Genomic DNA, 24,349 nt, shown 5'->3' with positions numbered 1-24,349 from the left:
GCTACATTTACCTTCGATGTATTGCTGAAACCCTAAAATTTAGGGCAGCTTCAAATCTAACACCATCCGAGTGCCCGGACAGGATTCTGTTTTTAAATCTGGTTCCTGTAACACCAATTTCTTCAAAATAAGTCACAAAGTGTTAGGCAAAATAATTGTGAAACCTGCTCCTGCATTCGATTTGAGCCCCTTGGTACTGTAGAAAGCAGGAGCCTACGACTACTGAATAATGGACCAAATCAATTATGCCATGAAAAAACTGTTTTTCTTTTTTTAAAGCATACACATAGCAAGTAAGGGTATTGACAAAGATCTACAGGGATAATATTGTTCTGTAGTTGATATGCCTCGGCACTCAACACTTCCTAAGATCCTAAGATTTATTTTTGATTCTAGGAACAAATAGATATAAGGTGAAGGTGGACCAAACTCTCTGGACAGCTTGTATTTGTTAAGTCATTTCATGAGGAAATTAGAGCTCACTTTGTAGAATGTCCGGTAGACAATGTAAATTGCTCAGAACTGGACATTTCTTCACTGGTAGCCAACAATGTTTGTCCAAATGGTTGGATATGTGGTTGAATCTAAACAAACAGTGCAAGAGACGATTGGCAGCATTTTGAATACTATGTAATTTTGCGTTTAGATGACTAGGTCTCTAGGAAGATTATATTTTTCAAAATCTAGTCTGGAAAAGATGAAAGCATTGATGATGGTTATTTCTGAGAAAAAGGGATGGGAAAGAACCCAAAAATGGGCTTCTAGATAAAAGAAACATGCAAATGTGGTTTGGGTCACATGCTTTCCTAGGTTGAATAGAGAATCAGGTATTATTTCTAGGTTGTGCACTTCCTAAATGGAGTGAAAGAAGGGTGCATGGATTGTGGCCACAGCTATGGGTCACACTATTTTAGAGGCATTTAATTTTAGGAAGATTGTATACATTAACATTTGGACTTCGTTCAAGACAATGGTACTATTCTCTTATAGATTGGGGTTGGCAAGACTAAGGATTACTAGAGTGCCATACACAGTGAACTAAGCGATGTTAATTGGCTTGAGGGCAAGTAAAAACTGTAAACTTCATACTTGTATAGCGCACTACTCACCCGTTAGGGTCTCAAGGCGCTGTACGCATACCGCTGTGGAACTCCTCCTGGCTTTTCCCTGTGAGGTGCCGACTCCTGCGCAACCTCCAAGGTGAAGCCAGGCATCCCCGCGCTGTTGGGGCCGTTGTGGAGATTAAGCAAGCTATTGCCCAGAGTCACAGAGTGGGACCCATGAATTAGATTAGGCACCGATGCGAGAATTATCAGGTCCGAGTAATATTAATGCCTCATTTCCACTGGCATGACTGTGATTTTGAGGTCATTTATCACAGAAACAACAGATTCAGAATAAGCGTCATAGTAGAGGGTATATTCTTTTTTTATCTGAGTAGTCTTACAGTTTGTGGCACTTGATAATTAACACAGGCCTATAGGCAATTTTAGATTTTAAAGATACTTTTGGGCTTCTCCAACTCTCTTTATCTTTGATTGTGTTTTTCTAATGATGCAATTCCATATGATTTAATCTAGATTCAGGTGTAAACCTTTCAACCACAACAGTTTCCAAGCCTCATTTGCTTATGCAATAACAGGGTTTAGGTGGGCTGAAATACCATACTTCATCAGTTATACACATTTAAGAGGAGACCCTTTTGATCCTTTCTATAACTATGATGAATGCCATAGAGTGGTAGTTTATGGGATACATGTTCAAGTATTGCAATATATGAACAGACAACTTTCAGACACATGTTGCTCTAGTATTCACTCTGAATATTGTTACTTTACAGCCAACAACAGATTTACCCACCAACCTGGGCACCATTTGTGCAATCATTTGTGAAATCTATTACTGGGCATTGCTAACACCAAAAACAAATAGTTTTGAATATGTATTAGGAATTTTAAAAAATGCATAACATTTACTTTATTTCTCCCTAATCTTGGTCCTACATTTAATTTAGTTTCTTTTATTAGCTTACAACACACTCAATATTGTGGACTACTAAACTGGTTAAAAGAATACTTTTGAGAAATCTGTTCAAGTGTCGTCTCTATAAATTATTATACATATAAGATATGTATCATACGATGCAAATCGAAATTTTAATATTCTGTTAAAATTAATAAAATATTTTGGCGCAGCATTAGATAATTGAAGTATATATTATTTGTCAGATTGGTTATATTTCTGATAAAAAATGACATCATTAAACAATGTGTGAAAGGACTCATTAATTCACTTTCAAATTTTGATTGTGCATTAATACAAAGATTGACAACATTAAGAAAACATGCCATCATATTACTTTTTGTCCTGTATAGAATAGATGTTGACTATTACAACTCTGTACTATATAGTATGGAGTTCCCTTATGAATCTTTGATGCCAGGATGAAACTGCACTATGTTATAATGATGCGTTGAAAAGTTGTTTGGATTAAGCACTTAAGCAGCATATTTAAAATTTCTATGAATATCTGATGCAAGTGTGATCACATCAGAGAGTGGATAATGGTCAGCTCTTGGTCACACTGTGTTCCATGTTGTAGAGAATAAGTGGCTAGTCTGTACATTTTTTTAACGTTTGGTGAACTTTAATGAAATTCACTTACACATAATTATGTTGTTTACAGCCTTGAGAATGTCCCTATTGCAAAGATACGCGTCGGCTGTCAAAGTATTGTTTGAATAGACAAATGTTTTGAATAAATGTAAATATAGGCTCTGTATATACTATCTTTACGTGAAAGATAGTGTGCGCAGCGTCCAAGGGTTCTCCTTAGAGGTTGATAGTGGCAAAATTAGATAATACTAATGCTCTATTTTGTGGTAGTGTGGTCGAGCACTAGGCTTATCAGAGGGTAGTGTTAAGCATTTGTTGTACACACACAGGCAATAAATAAGGAACACACACTCAAAGACTTAACTCCAGCCCAATAGTTTTTACATAGAAAAATATATTTTCTTAATTTATTTTAGAACCCCAAGATTCAAGATTTGAGGTAAGTACATAAAATGCAAGGTACTTCACACAGGTAAGTATGGAACTTTGATTCAAAGCAGTAGTACACAGAGTTTTGGTAAAAATGGCAATAAGCTCTTTTAAAAGTGGACACTGCGCAAAAATCAACAGTTCCTTGGGGAGGTAAGTTTTGTTAATTTTTTAGGTAAGTGAAGAACTTACAAAGTCAGTCTCCTGGGCATAGGCAGCCCACCGTTGGGGGTTCAAGGCAACCCCAAAGTCACTGCACCAGCAACACAGGGCCGGTCAGGTGCAGAGGTCAAAGAGGGCCCAAAACACATAGGTGCCTATGGAGAACAGGGGTGCTCCGGTTCCAGTCTGACGGCAGGTAAGTACCTGCGTCCTCGGGGAGCAGACATGGGGGGGGTTTGTAGAGCACTGCTGGGGGGGGGGGGGGAGATGGGACACAAACAGGCACACAAAACACACCCTCAGCAGCACAGGGGGCGGCCGGGTGCAGTGTGCAAAGTAGGCGGTGGGTTTGCTATTGAAAGCAATGGAGGGACCCGGGGGTCACTTAGGCGATGCAGGGTGGGCACAGGAGGGCTTATCGGGCCAGCCACCAACTGGGCTAGGAAGATGGCTGCCTGCTGGTCACTCCTGCACTGGAAGGAGGTTCCTCTCGGTCCTGGGGGCTGCAGGCGCAGTGCTTGGTCCAGGCGTCGGGTTTGTTGTTACCAGGCAGTCGTCTTCAGGGGGAGCCTCTGGATCCTCTCTGCAAGCGCGTCGCTGTGTGGGTGCGGGGGGGGGTGGTAAACTCAGGTTACCCACGTCGTTGTAGTCGCCTGGGAGTCCTTTCTGCAGTGTTAGTTCTCTGGAGCTTGAGCCAGGGGCGTCGGGTGTCGAGTGTGAAGTCCCACTCTTTATGGCTACCCTGCACTTACAATGTCTAAGGTTTTGCTTAGACACTGTAGGTGCAAAGAGAGGTGGCGTGGTGAGCAAAAAAACGATGGATTAAACATTAAGCAAATGTTTGATTTGCTCTGCATTCCGTCCAACATCTGTTCTTTTTGCATTTGTCACCCCAATTGGGAAGGGTATGCCCTGACATGGGTCCCGTGCTCACTGCACCACTGGATTCATGCTAGCCTAGCTGATGAAGGATAATACCCTGAAACCGGTCATAGGATGCTTGTTTCTGGTCTAGGGAGGACCAGGCTTGGCAGTTCGGGCTGGATTGATTTGCATATGGCTGGGTCCAACCTGGGGTGGCGTGGTGAGCAAAAAAACGATGGAGTAAACCTAGATCTTTGTGACTGGGGTGAATGTTTCATTTGCTCTGCATTCCATCTATCATCTGTTATTTTTGCATTAGACACTGTAGGGGCATAGTGCTCATGCACATATGCCCTCACCTGCGGTACAGTGCACCCTGCCTTAGGGCTATAAGGCCTGCTAGAGGGGGGACTTACCTATGCCACAGGCAGTGAGAGGTGGACATGGCACTCTGACATGGCATGCCATGTCGACTTAGTCATTTTTCTCCCCACCGGCACACACAAGCTGTGAGGCAGTGTGCATGTGCAGAGTGATGGGGTCCCCAGGGTGGCATAAGACATGCTGCAGCCTTTAGAGACCTTCCCTGGCAAAAGGGCCCTTGGTACCGGGGTAGCACTTACAAGGGACTTATCGGTGTGCCAGGGCTGTGCCAATTGTGGGAACAAAAGTACAGTTTAGGGAAAGAACACTGGTGCTTGGGCTTGGTTAGCAGGGTCCCAGCACACTTTCAATCATAACTGGCATCAACAAAAGGCAAAACGTCAGGGGGTAACCATGCCAAGGAAGGCATTTCCTTACAGTGAACAATAAAGAATTGTAGTTCAACTGAATTACATCTTCTTGGAGTGCTTATGGACGTTATGCCCATATGAAGAATGCAAATTTGGACCCATGTTAAATTGATGAAAATAAATGTCACTTGCCATTACCAAGCGCTAACTAACCAGTTAGTATTGCATTTCTCTTGTACCAAATGACAGGATAAAGATGTGAAGTAGCTGCTCCCCCTTAGTGACTGCACCACTACATTAGAAAAAACACACACATTGAGTATAGGAGCTTTCAAGAGCATTAGCTACTACTGTAAATCATTCAACGTCAAACGTTTGACTTAGCTCTAGCTATATGAATATAATGTTTTTTAATCATCTATCAAATGTATAAAATATGTTTACAAGCTGCTCAGCTTATAATTAGCACACATTACGTGCTAGACAGTAAATGGAGCTAGTCATCACTTTATTCAGTCCAAGCGCCACATATTTTAAGCTGAAGAAACACAGAACTGCTGAAGTCTTTATCTGCATGGGCAGATCCCAAGACCCTATCTGTACAAGCACATGTGCCGGTTTGTGTAGCCACAAGAAACGGACTTTTAATTTTCCAGTAACGCGTCCCATGTCAGGGAATCAGAAGACACAGACAGTGAGCTGGGATAGATACCCAACAGAAATCTACTAAATATGCCTATCAACATAGACCAGAAGAGGATTGTGTGTCTGAATTTGGCTGCAAGCTTTGTGTTTTATTTGAGGCTCCTGCATTTCAGAGGCAAATCAGTAAAGCATAACTGAACTCCTCTTTTAAACAATTTCTATCCACTTAATCACTACTTACCACATACACCACTATGTGTGGCTGGGCACACAAACATTGAATAAGCTGAAGGAAAATATCATGACTTTAGGCACTGTGTGAGTAGTGGCACTAAAGACAAATTTGAATGTGTAAAAAGTGTGACTGAGATGCAACCGTTAATTCTTATTTGAGTGACCGATAAAAGATGTCCTTCACCTCTTGATTTTGCAATTCTTGTATTTCATATTTTAGTGTTTTGTTTCACATGGGTTCGCATTTGTCAACATGGGTTATACAATTAATAACTATATGATACAACTGATGGTTACTATACGCAGAGTAATCACTCAGCCGTCATAAGCGATCAGTCTTAAGCTTAGGAGGAATTTAGGAGTGACAAGTCAGAGGTTTATATTCAACAGTAGTCACAAAATCAGAGTTAAGGTACCAAAGATAAACCTTACCCAAAAAAACAAATGCTGACCATACCTTCCTGTGATGCAAAATAATTATGAACAATGAAGTAGTGCTTTAAGACTGGACAAGGAAGAATCAAAGTCACAGAACACATTTGCTTTGTTTCAGTTATACAAAGCCCTAATGAAACACTAATCCACATTCTATACCTGCATGGATAGTGTTTCAGAACGACATTAGAATACAAAGAACAGAGTAAACATCCCTAGAGTCAGAGAATATTTATAACATAAACATTTTCTAGATTAACATGCTGGTGCCAGAGAAGGTGTAGATAAACAGCAATATTACTGCATCAAGGCTTGCAATGTGCAACTATTTGTGATATGTGTTGTGAAATGCGTTGGATGCCGGTGCCATGTGGCTAATTTCAGTCAGTGAGTCACCAGAGCATTAATATTTCACCCGAGTAATATACAGCACATTGTGTAACAACACAAACATTGCACTGTTCACCACAAGGCTCACTGTCCTCTATCACAACCTCTGAAATAAGGAACTTCATACCTAGAAACATGAGACACTGCATCCACCAGGACCATTTCAAACTCTTTGGTAAATTCAGGACCTTTCCTCTTGCTGTTCTGGATGACATCATTGGCCAAGTACAGGAATGTCAGCTTCCGACTGGATTTCGCTGAAAAACAATAACATATATGTTTGTTTAAAAAATAAAAGTATGGGTCTCTTTTAACTGAGGAAAATGAGAGACTTGTCACTGCAGTGCACCAGGTTCAAAAGCAGACTGACAAGAAATTGTGATCTCGGTAGGCTGCGGCCATGCAAGCTGAAAACGTAGGACTTCAAGAGCCACAGGTAACTACTTAATTCAATCGATGCCACACAAAAGCAAAATTGACCTCAGTCACATTAAATGGAGAACCCCGGGTCTACAAATTAGAAACACACTTCTCAATGGACAAAGTGTCGCTGGAACTATGTAAAACCAGAAGCAACAGAACATCAAGATTTTTTTAAATAAATATTTCACAAAAAGATCTTGAAGAACCAAAGTAAAGACATATATTAGGAATAAATGTACAATTGCATCCTTAATTTGCAACTGCAAGTTAGAAAAAAGTTGCAATGTCTTAGTCGCCTAGTCAAAGAGTAAAGATTCTGCAGAGACTATATATTATTATAAAAACAAAATTAATTGACAAATATTATTGTACTATCATTGTAATTAAAGTATTACGCTTTCGGAGACTAGCAACCTTGTAATAAACTCTATGTAACAAGCAGCTGGGGAAAAAGCCGCAAAAGATAAAAAACAAATTCTTATTTGTAGGAAAAATCTTGGCAAAGGAGGAAAGCAAACTATAATTACCTGGTTTATTTAACCCAACCAACAACGAAAAGCCTTCTAGGAATGTGAGACGCTGGAATACGCAAATAGGAATGTTCTGATTTTGAGAAACAATTATTATAACCAACCACTTTAGTCACTAATTCAAATACAATCTCAAATTACTTTGCACATCATTTCTTTTTAGAATCACAAATGGTTAACCGCAGAGCTTTGTTTTATGAAAATTAAAGAGCAAATAATTTGTGTTCTATCCTGCAACATAAAGGTAAGCATACTAATACCAAAATTAGATTCTTAGGTCTCGCCTACCTTACAGCTTTTAGCTATCTGGTTGTAAAAGACCTACAGTGGCTTAACCAGTACTTGCCGTGGGCTCAGAGTCTCCCCATTGCTTACATTTGTTGGTTTTCTGATCACTTTTATTTCCTTACTTCTTACTCAATGGCTTTTCTGGTACATTTTGTGTTTGTCCCTCTCTTTGTCCTCTGGAAGCATAACAAAACTTACATGAAGGATTTGTTGTGCCTTCAGTATTTCTCCGAATGACAGTACGACTGAGAGAAGTTAAGGTTCCTTGTCAAATAACAAAAAAAAACTATTGGAGAACAAGTTGAATCCCTAAAAACAGTTAGCTGAAAAACTGTGGACATAGTTTATAAATATGTGTCCTCAAATCCAGGCACTGTGAGTCACACAAAGAAATAGAATTTGCTTTGCTTGCTCATCGTGATTTGCTAACCTTAATGCAGGACCGCTAAAGCACAAGATCTGTCTTAACATGCAGCTAAATTAGTCTGGTTTGGAGCAATGCAATTATACTTAAACAAATCTCTAAATCAGCGTGGTTAAACTCTATTAGCATGGCTGGCAAAACTGAAGATGTAACTGCTGAAGATAAGTTCTCTGAATATATTGCAGATCAGGCCACTAGATAAGCCAGACTGCTGATCTGAAGAAATAATTTGCTCATTAACATAAAGAACTTTAATCGGTGCTATGTTACGAAAATCATTAATGTATGTTTAAGCAAAAATAGCATGATTTCGTATGTTTTCTCTGTGAATCTTCCTCAGCAACAATCTACAATGAATGCTAGTATTAGGAATTTGAAATGATTATCTGGAAGCTAAATAATATGGATTACTTGACAGATAACTGTGTTTTCCTTACATATGTTCAGTATACAACTTACTACCTTCGAAAATATAACAAAATAAAATGTAACTAAGTTAAGTCCTTTTTCGAGGACATGAGAAGAGCATAATTATTTCAAATATATGCATTAAAGTGCTAAAAGATCAAAATGGGTATGAAAGTATTCTGAAAAAGCAAAATGGATCCCACATGGAGAAATAATGGATATTTTGAATGGCTAGAAGCAGGAACAATCTCTTGGACCTATTTAACCTAACTTCTGAACATGATGATTAATTAAAGCTCTGAGTTAAATGAGATTGAGCAGTCCATTAATTATGCAATCCTTTCAACTGCTTAAAGTCCATACCAAAGTAATAAGTCCAGAATCAAAAACAATCTAGAATTACAGGTAACAAAGTTTATGTTTTGAGGTTAAGCCCTTATTCAAAAGTGTCAAGTGTACAAAGGTTTAAGTAATAGTCTCAATCTAAAAGTAGAGCTGTCATTCAAGCAAAAAGGCAGTGATCATTTAATTGCCGTCTTAGAATTTATGGGTAAAAGGTTTGCCTGTTTCCTACAATAGTATCTCCAGAAATGTATTAACAATTATGATCATATACAAACTGAGCAAACGGTGTTCAGATCAAGATGATCAACAGCAGATGAGAGAAACCTGAAAATAATATATATATATATATATATATATATATATATATATATATATATACACATACATACATACATACATACACACACACACACACACCGCCACTAGGTAGTTACAGTTAGGACCATGTTTCCACAGAAAAAGCCTTTATGGACTTGCCTATATCTTTGGCACAGTTTGACAAATCTTTACAAAACTTTCCAAAAAAAGTGCCCCGGTGATTCTTGTTGTACATGGAAACTTTCGGGGTGAACTATCAACCAAGGCCAAAAAGAGGGAGAAAAAAAATTACAAAAAAAATAAACAAATGTTAATTTCCATAGAACCTTTGAACACATGACAACAGCCAGAACTGCTGGATGGAACTACACCAAATGTGGTGCAAAGCTAGCTTACACTTATTTGATATAAATCTGTCCAGTAGTTTTGGAGATTTTAAAGGGGTAACAAATTTGTATATTGAGGGCTGCAGATTTTTTGTGGCGGTTTTGCAAAAAGTAACGAGCTAGTGCAGGGAAAAGCACATCTCTGACTGGCTGCCCGCACTCAAAATCAGAAAGTGTTGGGAGCCATCTTGGGACTCGGATTCAATGAACGCCCCCCCTCCCCAGGGCACTTCATCAAAAATAACGCAGAAGGGGGTTGGGATGTGAGAGTTTGCCCTGCAACGTCTCTCTCCCCCCCAAAAAAAATATTATAATAATAATAATTAGTCCAGGCCCAGGGGATGGGGTCCCCGGTGCCAAGATCGGCCTAGTGGAGGAGGACCGAGAGGCCCACCTCCCCAAATACAAAGAATTAAATATTTAGGCCACGCCCTAGGTAATGGGGTACCCTGGGCCAAGAGGCCCCTTCTCTAAAAGAAAATTAAAATACTTAAGCCTGGCCCCGGGGTTTGGGGTCCCCATGGCAAAGAAAGGCCTGGGGAGGGGTGTGCGTCCCTCCTCCTTCCTCCCCTTCCCCCCCAAAAAATACAAACTTTATGCCATCCTGAGGGGATGGAGTCCCCAGGGCTGAGATATGCCTACGGAGGGGGCCGTGCACTGGGAGGGGAGGTTCGGTGGTTATAGGGTTGCATGGGTATAGGGGTTGGCTGTAGGTGCTGGCTGCCGAACGCCGTGAGCAGAGTGAGGTTGGGTGGTTATAGGGGCTGGTCACAGGGGCTGGTCACAGGGCCTGCCGGAGGCCATGGTCCTGCAGCCAAGTACCTCTTTGCGCAGCCACCAACCGCCGCCTCACCCGAGCTAGGTGGTTGGATTAATGTATAGTAACGAAATTTACTGAAAAGAAAGAAAGAAAGAAAGAAAAAAAAAAAAAAAAGGAAGAAGAAGAAAGGTTACAACCTTTCACTTGTACAAAACCATAGAAATTGTGCAGTTATAGATACCTGAGCTAACTATAACTTGTGCCCCGTAAAATTCTATTTGTCAACTACAACGTCCCTGTAACCACACACACACACACACAAACTAGCCACTCTGTAGTTATAGTTAGGGTGACCAGAGAAAGAATATTTTAAATTTTTGTTCCATAATAAACTTTTCACCCACTGACGAATGCCGGAAAAACTTTCCAGGTCTGCTGTCCTGGTTTCATTGTCGGAGTACTGAAAGTTTTGCGGTGTTTGGTCAAGGGTTGCAAAGAAAAAAAAGGAGGTTCCAAAATGGTCTTGAAATCCAATGCATTTTACAAATAGTTATGTATTTTGCATAGCGCAAAAACGGTTAGTCAGATTTTGCTGAAATTTAGCAGCCTTGGGTATTAGGGTGTGAAGATGATTCTTTTGGGTACTGCAGGTAAGTAGAATAAGTATATTTAAAGTTATAAGTTTTCTTATAATTAGCTATCTCTTGTAGCACAATAAAACTAAAAGGTGCATAGAAACACAGAAATTCATCAGTCATGGTGAGCAGCACTAGCTATAACTTGCGTCCTGCCATTAACTGCTTACTACTTGACATCACTCATGACATGCTCTATGAAACCACTCATGACATCACTGATAACATCTCAAAAGGAAAAACTGATCAGTGTTGTTTCGAAATATAAATATGGAGTTCATGAAAAGATAAATGCAAAGACTATAAAAACTATGCTGGAAATGCTTATATACAAGTCTGCAATGTCTGTATCTACTTGGAACAACAACAACAACAAAAAAGGGTAGGTTTTAAGTAAACAAGAAAGAAACATCTAAGTGGCAGAGAGCAAACAAGAAACTCATTGTAGAAATCCTCTGCCTTTAAGAGACTCATTTAGAAGTAAAAGCCTTCCCTCTGTGAACTTCAGGCGCCATCTCTATTCTTTATTCTCGCTGTGAAGCTTGTTGATAAGCTTGTTCATAAAAAATATATATATATATATATATATATATTTATGACTAAATAAAAAATGAAGAATAGTAAAATAAAATAAAACAGGCACTGCAGGTATATGGGTTGTAGCACTAGAAAGAGGCTTCTGACACCAAAGCTAAAGGAGGATATATTGGTTTATTTCAGTGTGTCAGGTCTAGGTAGAACAACCACCGACACTTCACCCAAAGTAACTTCCAAGGACGGGGGAGCCAATCTTTTTCTTTTTTGTTGCCTGTATGCCTGGAACTTAAAAGATTTCAATAAATTACAAGTGAATGACCAAATTGAGAAGCATCTTTGGGGACTTTACCTACATATTTTATGCACAACTCTGGACACAACCAACCCTAGCAAAGCAGGGAGGACGAAAAAGAAATAAGCAATACTTCAAACTGATATGGAACTAGTAACCCAGACAATCACTAATCAGTTCGAGCCACAATCCATCCGATAATCACCTCAGAACATGCATCTCTTTAATTTAAAGCTATTTTAACAGATAACGAGAACCAACAACCTACTAAATAGATTTCTATTATCAAGAGAGGACTTTATCCTGCGCTTTAAAAACAAAAATTAAGGAATATGTTAGCAACAGTGTGGAAAATGTCCAAAGTCAATTGTGTGGGATTCTTTGAAAACTTATATCAGGGGCCCTGCAAGCCGACTTTCGACTAGACTGAATAAGAGTACCAAGGAAGGAGTAAAATGTTAAAAAATGCAAGCGAATAATGTCGGCACTGCAGTCCTTTAAATATATATCCTCTGGTTAAGAAACCAGAATGTGTGTGTTCCAGCAGCTCTATGCACTCAAAGGCAACATTAAGGATATTCCAAACTATAACAGCTTGTCGGGTTTTGTAACAGATTATCCAAGTTTTTGATGCGGAAAAACGTGGAAAAGTAGGCCGAGTGCCTGCCTATGCACTCAAAGTACAAAATGTTTAAATAAGATTACCGCTATCCTTGATAAATCACACCAACTCAAATAAAATACACAGTAGCTAAGACAGTTTTTTCGGAAATGTATTTGGCTGACTATCATTGCCTTCTCTGGAAGATAATGGGTAAATTAAATATCCCTTGAGTGTTTATTAAACGGGTACAAAATATCTACTCAAAACCGACAGGTACAACTCGGATAAATCGTTCTCTGTATTTGTTTATTAAGATATGGGGTGAATGACAGAGTGCCCAGCGTCACTGACATTATATGTTCTACAAATGGCGCCCCTAATAAAAATGCTACTAAACTCAACGCCACCGTTAGGAAGTCAGGTCCACATAACAGCTTATGCAGAAGACATTACAAAATATACTTTGAATCTGGAAATAATCCAGACCACAGATATCCAGCCTCCAAATTCAGAGCAGTGTCGAAGTATAAACTGAATCAGAAACAAAAAAAAAGCTTATGTATTGTTAATAAGTGGAGTGTCATCAACAGACTTGTGAGGAGTCTTGCATGCTTGATACATAGGAATGACTGACTAAGTATGAAAAGGCATTTAAAGCTAATCATGAAAAGTTGCATGAAGATTATGCAACTTTATTAAGGAAATTGACCCTTCTGTCCACATCACTAGCGGGAAGTATAAATGCAGTTAAAATGCCAATCCTGCTGCAGCTATTACATTTAGTTTTCCACATTCCTCTTAATTAACATAGGCTTAACAAGAAATCACATAAGTATTTAAAATAAATATTGCAAAGAAAAAAGGGGGTCCATTCCAGACTGGCATTTACAAAACTAGGAAATACATGGGAAATAGATATCTGTATTTCCGAACACAAACTCGTGCACCCCTAAAAATCTATTTTAGTATATACTGCTCCATGGATCGAGATATACACTAACTAATGCTCCACTGCAAACCTATTTTAGTATATTGTGCTCTCTGGATCGATGACACAACCATACAAATTTGTTCATTCACAAGTCTTTAAAAAAGTTACATTTAAATCACCACCATTATTTATTCAGGTTTGGGAAGCTAATCATAAGTTTAATAAAATGCCTTACATACATGCTACTATAACCTGGGGAAACATGGGTACACCTTTTATTTCTGCTAATTTCACTTGCTTTCCCTTGGAGAAGCAGATAAGGAAGTTGTACAAATCTTTAAAGGCACTCAAATTAAAACTTTTGAGATAATGAAGAAAGACCTTGCACTTCCACTGGTACAACAGCCGTTATTTTCACATAAAAGTGCTATTTGTCCAGATACCAGACGACTCCTGGAGAAAAACAAACATTCTGCAGCAGTCACCTGCTTTGAATCTTTTCTTTCAATGGGGCAGCCAATAATTTCTGAAAGGGTTGATAATCTGTCTATTTGGACTTCAAAATGTTCTCACTGGGCAGGGACGCTCAACGAGCCGATTTACACAAGAAAAGCCTTATGGGAGCAAAGAGCATTCCTACACTATTTCACATAAGGACTTTGATATATAGACAAATTAATCGTACATCTCTTCTGCTAAAATTGCAAAATGGAAACCTTGTACTCTAGATGTGCTGCAGGGAATGATGATAGCACCAATGTGTGCATATCCCGTCCTGAACTAAAGGGTTACTGGGATCGCATACCTATTTGTAAGGCCCTTTGCTCAAACCACTGTTACAAATCATCCAAGGTAAGCGGGCCCGTGATAACCTATGGATTTGCTCTACTCCAAATCAGACTAGTAGAAATTGAATACTCTAATAGCAACCACTTACAGGAGAATCTTCCTTCTTCCAACGCTCTTGGCTCAGACCCAGATAAGGCTAAAATGTGGTCTCCGTAACTTACTTACGGTAAAGAAACTGGTCTCTAATACTAATGTACAAAATAAAAGCCTCATATCACAACTTATTAAGCTGACATAAGTGGAGGGAAATTTCAATTTGTTCCCAGGCAAAAGTCAAATCAGTAGATGCTTTTTCTTGTGGATTAGATAAAGTAACTACAGCCCCAGGACCATTGGCAGACTTTGTTGAGTTATAACCTTTTTAAGAAAGTGGCTAACTCTTTGGTTTAAAAAAAAAAAAAAAAAGCTTTGTACCTAATGAGTACATCTGCTTTTAGTTTCTGCTCTCATGCTTGGTTTGTGATAAACTTGTATAAATTACTTTGTGATCAGCAATATCTTAGCCAGTCATTGTCACTGTTTTGAAAAGGAGTTGCCGTCTTCTTTATAGATTTATTTGCATGCCTTCAAAAGTTTCTGCACTGCCATGTCAATGAACTTTTTAGTGAAATCATGCTCTTTTTCTGACTACCATCATGGTTCACCCAAGCATATTCTATGCACACATCTGGTATTTAAAGAAAAAAGAACTCCCCTCTTAACGTCATTGCCTAAGACTGCACATATGATCATGCAAGCAGGCCATGCTAAAATGCATGTGGTGTGCTAATATTTAACTCACCTGTCTGTTCATCAAACTCTTCATAATTGTTGAAAAGTGTAAAAAATAACCAGAACCCAGTTAACATTAACTGGAGGCTCTATATGGCATTATTCAAATGTTTAAGCCCATGTTGTGTCTAGAGCAAGGGCAGGGTAAAATACTATTGGTCTGTCTCCCCTTAGGGTAACTTACCAAGCTAGTGTTGCTGCACTCTGGGCTACAAGCTTGTTTTTAATAGATAATTCTAATACATTAACTTTCTCCTTTAGTGTATTTGGCTGCAACTCTCTCTAGCATGATTCTGAAGTTACTTGAATAATTTTGAAGGTGGACTTCAGGAATAGAGCTGCTGAAGTTATTAATGTCACAGAGAAGCTTGTTTAATTAGGGCTCAGGTTTATTATAACATCCAGTGCGTTTTTCCCATTTTTGTTTGCAGAACCATATATGTCAGCTTAAATCAAGAGGATACTGCTAAATTGGGCCATGTTTTTAACAGTAATCATAATGCATTCCTTCCAAATTTGGGCTTGATCACATTATAACATCTAAGGTATTTTGTCTACATTTTAGCTGTAGAAATTATATATTTCATCTTAAATTAAAAGCAGACCGTCTAATTCGGACATGCTTTTATCATAACGCACTTTTTCCATTAACATTCAAATTGGCACCATTGGAAATGGATTTTAAAAATTTTTGTGTATTGTATAGCTTATGGCAAGTTATTTAAGATGAACATGAATTTATGTTCTCATTGCAAGATTTTTTTAACGAATCAAACAAATATTTTACCAACTTGCAGTTTGGGAGCAAATGTAAATAATATTTGATTATATTAAGTCACTATTGGTAAGAACTTGCCTACATGACTGTGGAAAAATAAGGTCCTATGCCCTCCGATCTCACTTTCGGAAATATTTCAGTGAGGTATACCGCTAGGAATTACAGGTCATTAATGTTAGAGGTAGTGTGAAGGATTATGAAATGATATAGATCATTTATAAACCATATCTGCTTTATAACACAGATCACGTATTAGGATGTATGTCATTGTTATTAGAATACGAAATGATAAGGTTATCGGACCACTCAATGCTCGTTAAAGAGTTAATACGAAATTGATGATCTGTAATTTTACACTAAGACTGTTTCTGTATACAGGACAACAATAAAAAAAAATCTATTCCATAAGGAGCTACAATTTACTGAAAAGCACTCAGTCTGTTGATTTGTATGTTAATAGAACTTGTTTTTAGAACAATCTTTTTAACAATGGGTCACAAATTTCACAGGCCGATTAATGAAATCAACAAGTTTGTGTTGCTTTTAAAATGTTACTTCATTTTCCCTGGAGTACTGGGCACGTTTATATTTTCATGACTAACTTAAAAACAGTGTGAACTGCGACAAATCACGGACCTCGAAGGTAGTAGTTTCCAGAGCTGGCATGGAGAGGCAACATTCAATGACGAGATTTAAATTCAGATTAGAGAAGAAGGAGAATGCAGATGATCACTGGTTTCATTAAATTAATTAATACAATGGATCAGTATTATTCATATCTGCAAGAGGATATTGAAGCCATTTCTGAAGAAGGCAAAGTATAGTTAGTTTCTTTCATAGCTTCTTGAAAGACGGTACTTTAAGACATGGAGGGGTTTTGTTTATGAGACCCCTCATGCCACCATGAACTGAATTTATGTGGAAGATGCTTTGGGGCAGAAAATTGAGAGCCTTTTTAGGGAATGCATGTCATCTTGAAAGAGCCCCACAATTCCAGTGATAATGCAGAAACGCAATAACTGGGATAATGTAATTACTTTCGAAGCCTGTATACGGCATGTTGCTGAGGTGTAAATTTGCCTTGTGAGAACCTAGCCACAAGCCGTCCCAGTATTGCTGCACCCAAAGTTGGAGATAATGGCAGATTTGAGAGCTGGTTGGTGGGCATGCAGAACTACGCCACTATTCTGCCTAGTAAACCGACCCGGAAAGGGTGCGTAAGGCCCACCCAAACATGACCTTTGGCCCTCCCACTCACAGCAGAAGAGGCCATGGAGAAGGCATCTGTTAAGTGCTTCCTCCGTCTCAACATCAGAACACTGTAATTTTTTCACTGTTTTTAAAACTGCAGTTACAGTGTGTCTTTTGGGGGTGGAGATGGGCGAGGCATTAAGTTAAAAGGGAGAGCCGAGCCCTGGTCCAGATTATTATAGAGCAACATTAGTCTATTAAATCATACACACTTCATGTATTTGAAAGTGCTTTTCATGCATAAATATGAAGAAAAACGAGTGCTGGTGAAATATAATATTTGCCAAATATTACACAATATAAGTGGGGGAAGCTGCAGTTTATCCAGGTTTTATGTTTTCGCTCTGTACAGATCAGTCACTAAATGTCTATCCCATTTCTCTCTCCTTTTTATGGAAATGCTTTGTTTCACCTCTTTGTGCAGTTTGTTTGTAGTTTTTGTATTGTTCAAACTCGCCCTGGAGGCATTGAAGAGTTTTACATGAACACCTATTACATTACACAATGTCACATTCATTTCTTTTAGGCACTGGAGATTTACCCAGAATGACAGGATGTTGAGCCGACGCAGAGGCTCAAACCTAGCGTGTTCAGTTCAAAAAAGCTCATGTTGTAAACCACATCCTGGGCAGATGGACCATGGCAAGCAGAAGGTACATGAAGCTACATGAAAGCTCGGCTCCTTATGGGCTCGAATTTCCAACAGGGCCTCAAGCTGAGCCAGAGCCACAGCCAGGTTTCAGGCTCAAGCCCAGAACGAGCCTTTACTGGTCCTCCATATCTAGTTCTGACATTGGGGACAGAGGTTTACCTGCCACTGATGCAGCAGGTACACTGGCATTAGGGCCCAGGCCTGAGCGGTCTTCTGCACCTCAATTATGGTCTGTGTGAGGGTTCTGAGAGGGTTTATGTATTTCAGCTTGTGAAAGATGCACACAATAATATACTGTAAGATGGTGCATGCATTCTACTATTCAGATAGCTGCAGTGCATGACTCACTGGATGAGCTGCCACGAGGGTGAGAGAGCCTAAGGGCTTGATTCACAAGCTAAGCTTACATAAAAGACTAAGTTTACTATGAGCTTATTTTTACTAACAGTAATTTTACGACTCTGGATATGGCACAGTCGGGGTGGAGAGCTCCACACATAAAAAGACAGGACAAGCCTAACTTTTTATCTGCAGAGTCTCTGCCACAAGGGTGGAATCACCATAGGACTACAACCTGTAAAGTTAAATCTGTAGTTAATAGATACCAAAAAAAAAAAAAAAAAAAAAACACAACTGGTAAACTTTACACAAACGTTTAAGTCTACCTTTGTGACTCAAGACCTAAATGTGTCTATCTGTTTTGCGCCAGATGCGGAGATAAAATAAATAACTGTGCTACCTCGAGTAAGATATTGTGTTGGGCTGAATTTGTGCTTACCAGTATGGCAGATATAAATGTGACCATTTCATATTCTGATATCTTCTTACAGTTGAAAATTCCACGCTTATAGTCGGCACCACTGGAATTATACAATTTTATGGCTGTGGTGTTTTCCTCAAAATCATGGATTTGCCGCATTTACCACATAATCCCTCGTCTGCAGACTTTAAAAAAATGTTCTACCTTAACGGGATCAAAAGATAAAAAAATGCTGCAATACATGCTGTAGTGCAGTTGCAGACCCTTTGCACAGCTGGTTGTTCACCTTTCACTTGAATACTGCTCTACATGCATGTTAAACTTGTACTAATGAGGTCCTACCTAGGCCCATACTGTGTTAAAAAGCGTAAAAAAATACAAAATAATGACTATTAATACAAAATGTTGCTGTTTTACACCACATAATACTAATTATCTAGACCTGCGTAAGCACTAAATAACCCAACCTAAGAACCGTTAGATATTCTTCGACTGCAAACTTATCAAACTCCGTGACAATGCCATCATTGTATTGTGAATTGTAGATTTTCAAATGGTTCTCAGTCAACATGCGGAAAATCATCACCCAGTCTTGCCACCAGCAACCTAGACTACAGAACAGTACACGGGTAAACAAGCATCTGAATAGGAGGCTGCACACCATCTAGAACTCAGCAACCAGAATCACTCCCAACATCCCATGACATTTGCACATCCCACCCCATTTCAAGGCGCTACACTGACTTCCCATACCCAAATGAGCACAATTCAAACATCTTACCCAAAGTTTAAAGGCACTCTGGCCCAGCATACCTGAACAATACCATCTGCTTTCACAAAACCTCCAGGTACCCCAGCTTGGTAAGACTCCTATTTGCACTCTTCTCATGCATATGCAAAACCAGATGCACCAGCTCAGCTTTCTCCTACATCACTGCTAAAGCGTGAAATAGTGTGCTGTTACACATCCGAGCCTTCTCCTCACTTCTTGAAACCACATAAGCTGAACACCTGGCTTTCCAAGTAACCACATTAGGGCCTAGGCTTGGGTAATTTCACACCTGCTCAGATCCATGGTGAGAGTGCGCTTTACAAACCAACAAAACATGACATGACAGGGGGTATTCAAATGCACTTTGTGGAGCATTCAGTTCAGACTGGTGCAAAACCCAACCATGCTTGAATACTTCATTTATCTGGATGATTCCTTTAGTTTCCTATCTTATGTGCCGGTCTGCCTCTGCGCCTACATCCATAAAAATGGTGGCTCAGAGGCAAAATGATTTCCTCGTGGTTACGCCCCATGTAAAAGAGGGAAAATACTCTGAATAGAGCACCAGCTATGCATGCATGCATGAGTATTACAGAAGTGGCTGCACAAGCATCTGGAGACCCTTCTGCAACTGGGGATTATGACTACAATTACTGGGTTTAAACTTGTCAGGCATGAAAACTGCTCTTAGTGGTCAACAATACTGCTTTTTTCCAAATGTGTTGCTTTTTTTAATCAATTAAAGTACACCGCAAAAGAATGTCATGAAAATAAACAGTTATAAAGCTTACAGTATGTAAATAAAAAGGTGTTGGGCTAACTGCAAGGATCAAGTAGCCAGTCAGACAAAGTGCAAAATGTCAAGGATTAAGTGTGATAACAAGGACCTCCTCAACCATGAACGACTATTACAATCTGCTTGGAATCAGGTGCTTGTGTTGAAGCCTGCCCTACTTGAAGTTGTGCCTGCCTAGTACAGACATCAGCTCATAATCTCAAATAACTCTCCAGAACGGTATGCCTGTTCGGAAGAATATACGATATATATCTTGGGACTGTAGGCTACATCCAGATTTAACAAAAATGGACCCACATTGGCCCACCCGAACGTACCCTTATCCCATCCAGATGAAAACTCCTAGAACCAAGCCTGCTAGTAAAAGGAAATACATTTTACACACATCAACTATTCCTGTTCCGTACGCCTACATAGTCAAGTTAGAAATAAAAACATTTCAGCACACACTAGACAATGTGACTTTCAATATGGTAATTGTGGTTTTATGTTTAAATTGCGAATACATATTAAAGAAGATCAACAGTGGGGAGTTGTTTACACAGGACTTTGACAACTTGAGATCTCTGCACGCTTCTTGTGGTAACTATAACTACCAAGTCGTCCCATGTGCGAAACTAACTTCTTAGGTAACCCAAAATGTTAAAGGTATACCCCCATTCTTGTACTTAAGCTGGTTTGATCAGTACCTTTGCGCAGCTCCCGATGCCAAACGGTAACGATGGGCCCCGCGTGCTTGCGGTGGTGAATAAGCCAGAGGGACAGTGTCTGCACACTCTGCTGCGAGTTGCTGAGCTCCATCAGCTTCTTCTCCAGCGCCGACTCCGAGAAGGAGGACATGGCTGTCCGTGAAACGGACCCCTCTCCAGACTTTCTCTCAAGCGTCCAATGTTTGAGACCGAAATCCGTTAGTTCTCCTTTAACAACAACCTTACCTCCCGTACTTACGGCGAGTAGGCCCAGACCGTGGGCACTCAGGTAAAAGCACCCAATCACGGAGAGGGAAACACATTCTATTAGCGGTGTCTTAGCGTCACAGCCTTTGATTGGTCGGTGTGAACGCTTGCCTTGTGGATTGGCTCGCGGAGCTGTCGGTGTTCATTGGCTTTTGGGCTTCTGACACTGAACGATGCTTATGATTGGTTCCCTGGACCTTGCATGTACACGAGCACATCATTTTCCCACACTTCCTCTCTTCACTAGTCGGTATGCAAGTTCTTTGGGTCTTTTCAAGTCCCTATCAGTCGGTTGCTGTCACGAATGAGGCAGCTGGAACTCACCTTCGATCCGTAGGGATCTAAATGTTGGTGAGTATAGGTTTTATCAAAACGATACCGCAAATTCTGACAGGACTCAGATTTTCATGTTTGTCTAACACTGTATACTGCCGAAAGCCACCCGGCCTGAAAGTGTAGCAACGAACGTCACAGTCCGTGGCCTCTTTTAACACCATACTCTCCAGCTATCGGGTTCTGTTTCGTGTAGGTATTACATTTTTGCAAGTTTACATAGAGGTTTATACGCTTCAGCATACAACACCAGAACGAAACTGCCATATATGTTTCACACTTTCTCATTGGATTGTTCAGGAGTCTCGCTGTCCGTTGGACAAATAACCGTGCTCTACCTCCATTTTCAAGGGGAGTCACAAAATGTGGTTTGTTACTAAGAGCACTGAGATGGTGCTCTGCCGTTTCTATTCTTTTACTCTTCATTGGAAAGAATAATTAGGGACATAATGCCTATGCATCCAAACAGCCCATTAAATTGATAGATGTGCATTCTTTTCGTAGCACCAATACTGAAAACGTTCCATCTACGGAGACGCTTTACAACACGTGTTGTTTTCGGAAGACGGCTGTAGGGAAGCGTGGGGGAAGGGGCATTTCTGGGGATTTTATTCTAAATTCATCTTCTCGAATTCAAGCCATTTTAAAGGCATAACTCGGCTGGAGATTGCGTTTATGGAATGTGATTTATATTAATAGTATATTTCATGGAGTCATCAAGTTCTCTATTGCTACTTCTGAGGGGCAAGTTCGGAAAATGTACAGCTGTGGAACCCAAATGGAGTAAAGTAAAATAGTCTAGTTTTGAAACATCAGGGTTAAATAACAGTATGTATCACACATACAGCCCACTAATTGCCTAATGACACAGTAATTGGTCCAGTGAGTGCCCTTAAGTAATAGAACCAGATAATTATAATATTAACTTTAAAAGTTTACTAAAAATATGCTTGAAACCAACACTCTAAATTTGAGCAGGCCCTACAGCACAGTGTCATTTCAAAAGTCGAGGCCCTTGTATTTGCTGTCAGAATAACGGCCTCTCCAGTTGTGATCTTTTGAACTAGTTGGAAACGTAGAACCAGTGATCTTTAATCCCAGCTTCCCATTTCTCCAAATTGTGTGTTACTTTTTTTGGCAATATTGAGTGTATTACAAACTAATGTAAAATATGCTAGTAGCAATGTGGTTTATAAAACTAACACTACAAAACTGAAGAAATAGTTCAAACACTCAAAAGATGATTAAAGAAAAGGTAAAGAACAGAAAGAAAAAAAAACACTGGTAAGATAAAATGTTGGCCAACCACCTGTTGCCCTGAAGTGCACTTCTGTTTAGGTGGATGTGCACATATGATCACGTAAAATGGAATCAATCTTTAGGCAAGAGAGCCACTGGCTACAGTGGGATGACCCACTGCACCAGGCTGTATAAAGGGATGCAAATGGGAGTGACTGTTGAACAGGCAAATAGATGAAGAGGGCTACACTCAAGCTGGTCAATGTTTGTTTATATTAGTTTATTTCTTATAAATACATGTGGCTGGCACCACTGCTAAACGTAAGCAAGCTTTAGACTAGAGTTAAAAATCTAATATAAATTTTATGCCTGGAGCACATCCGGTTAGAGAGTAGAAATGGACAAGAAGTCGTCGCCCAATGTCTGTGCTCTAGATATGAAAATTATAAAAGTGATCACAAAATCTACACATCATCATTCCCATGTAGGGAGCAGCAAAATGTATGACTAATATTTTTGACTTGTTATTGTTATTTAGCACTTGTAGAATTGGGTATTGAGGAAAGTTTATTTCTATACCACACAGATGCAGTACATCTTAGTACATAAGATTATTTGAAAAGTATTTATTAAAAGTGGGAGTTTTTAAACATGAACTGAGAAACATCATTGTCTCTGCCCTGTGGGGCTCAACCAGGAGGCAAGTCAGTTGTCATGTATACAGTACAGGTGGCCAAGATTCTTATTATAGGTGGAGCAACTTTATAGGCTATTAAATCAAACTTAAATTTTATTTGCACATTGCACCGCCTGAACTCAAGTATTTGAAATTTCCTGGGAGTCACAGGATGCTGCGCTGAGGCCTGGAGGATTTGAACCTGGCTTTCAATGATACATGGTTAGCAGCTGTAGTCACCAGGCCACATTGCGTTGGCAATGAGGTTCCCAGAGGTACTTAAGCTGAGCCAGACCCAGGCATTTAGCTTGAGCCTGGATCAAGCTCTCAGTGGCTCATCTATCTCTAGTGTGTGTTTAAAAGTCCCAAAATGTTGCTGCAAAGTAAACGTGTAAGAAGCAGGTTAAGGGCAATCAAAAATCCAAGAAGAATAAACAGAGTTATGATTGTTGATAAAACGATGCATAGTGGACAACATTATAGTAAACTTTATCGCCTACTTTCTCTGCAGCAGTTTGCTCAAATGAGAGTGAAAGGGTAACATTACTTCACATCATAGCCCAGTGTCAGTCAGCGTTAGCACTCTAGCTGTATGCTCACTGTATGACTAGTTATAAATCTGATAACTAACATCTTGTCTCCCTGATATGTTCTTTCCCTATTTCTTACCTAAAGAAAGCTTTGAAATTACATATTTCCAGATGTGTACTTTGCAGACTGCCATTATACGTTAAGATGTAGAGACCATCAACATTTTCTAAAGCTTATTGTCAGAATATTCAATAACGAGGAGCTTTCACTCATCACCTTCTGTTTTTGTCACAAAATTTCACGTGGCCCCTTCGTCCAGAAACCGTTGACTTGTACATATTGTACTTACATTTCTGTATGATACAATCTGCATGAATTGCATGCATGTAAAAACCATAAGGGGCTGGATGGAATGCCGAGCTGATTCAAGCATTCCATCCATCATTTTCTGAATACTATTGCCATACGTGGGACTGGTATGCCCAGATGTGGGTCGCATGCACACTGTGTCACTGGAGCCAAGCTATACCCAACCTATAGAAGGGTGAAACGGGTACTGGGTTGCCCGCTTTCTGATTCAGGGAGTACCTGGCTT

At 39.6% G+C, this 24,349-nt stretch overlaps 2 protein-coding genes across 5 annotated transcripts in view; one reads left to right on the top strand and one right to left on the bottom strand.

The window, feature by feature from the left end:
- RPRD1B (regulation of nuclear pre-mRNA domain containing 1B) overlaps nucleotides 1-21,021 on the bottom strand; it is a 187,673-nt gene extending 166,652 nt beyond the window's left edge. For 2 of the 3 annotated variants that reach the window (XM_069243737.1, XM_069243738.1), the window contains exons 1-2: nucleotides 20,709-20,992; nucleotides 6,637-6,766 (exon numbers count right to left, since the gene is read on the bottom strand). In XM_069243737.1, the coding sequence (XP_069099838.1) occupies nucleotides 6,637-6,766; nucleotides 20,709-20,859 (281 nt within the window). In that variant the 5' untranslated portion in view covers nucleotides 20,860-20,992. Of the gene's footprint in view, nucleotides 1-6,636; nucleotides 6,767-20,708 lie in introns of all 3 variants that reach the window. The other variant, XM_069243739.1, reaches the window with a different exon arrangement.
- A 154-nt stretch (nucleotides 21,022-21,175) lies between these two features.
- The window catches only part of TTI1 (TELO2 interacting protein 1), a 167,303-nt gene continuing 164,129 nt past the window's right edge, over nucleotides 21,176-24,349 (top strand). The window contains exon 1 of one of the 2 annotated variants that reach the window (XM_069243735.1): nucleotides 21,176-21,326. The gene's annotated coding sequence lies outside the window, so the exon portion shown is untranslated. Of the gene's footprint in view, nucleotides 21,327-21,365; nucleotides 21,501-24,349 lie in introns of those variants that run through there. The other variant, XM_069243736.1, reaches the window with a different exon arrangement.

The sequence above is a fragment of the Pleurodeles waltl genome, chromosome 7 (assembly GCF_031143425.1).
Source record: "Pleurodeles waltl isolate 20211129_DDA chromosome 7, aPleWal1.hap1.20221129, whole genome shotgun sequence".
Lineage (NCBI taxonomy): Eukaryota > Metazoa > Chordata > Amphibia > Caudata > Salamandridae > Pleurodeles > Pleurodeles waltl.
This window is presented reverse-complemented; position numbering and strand designations above follow the sequence as displayed.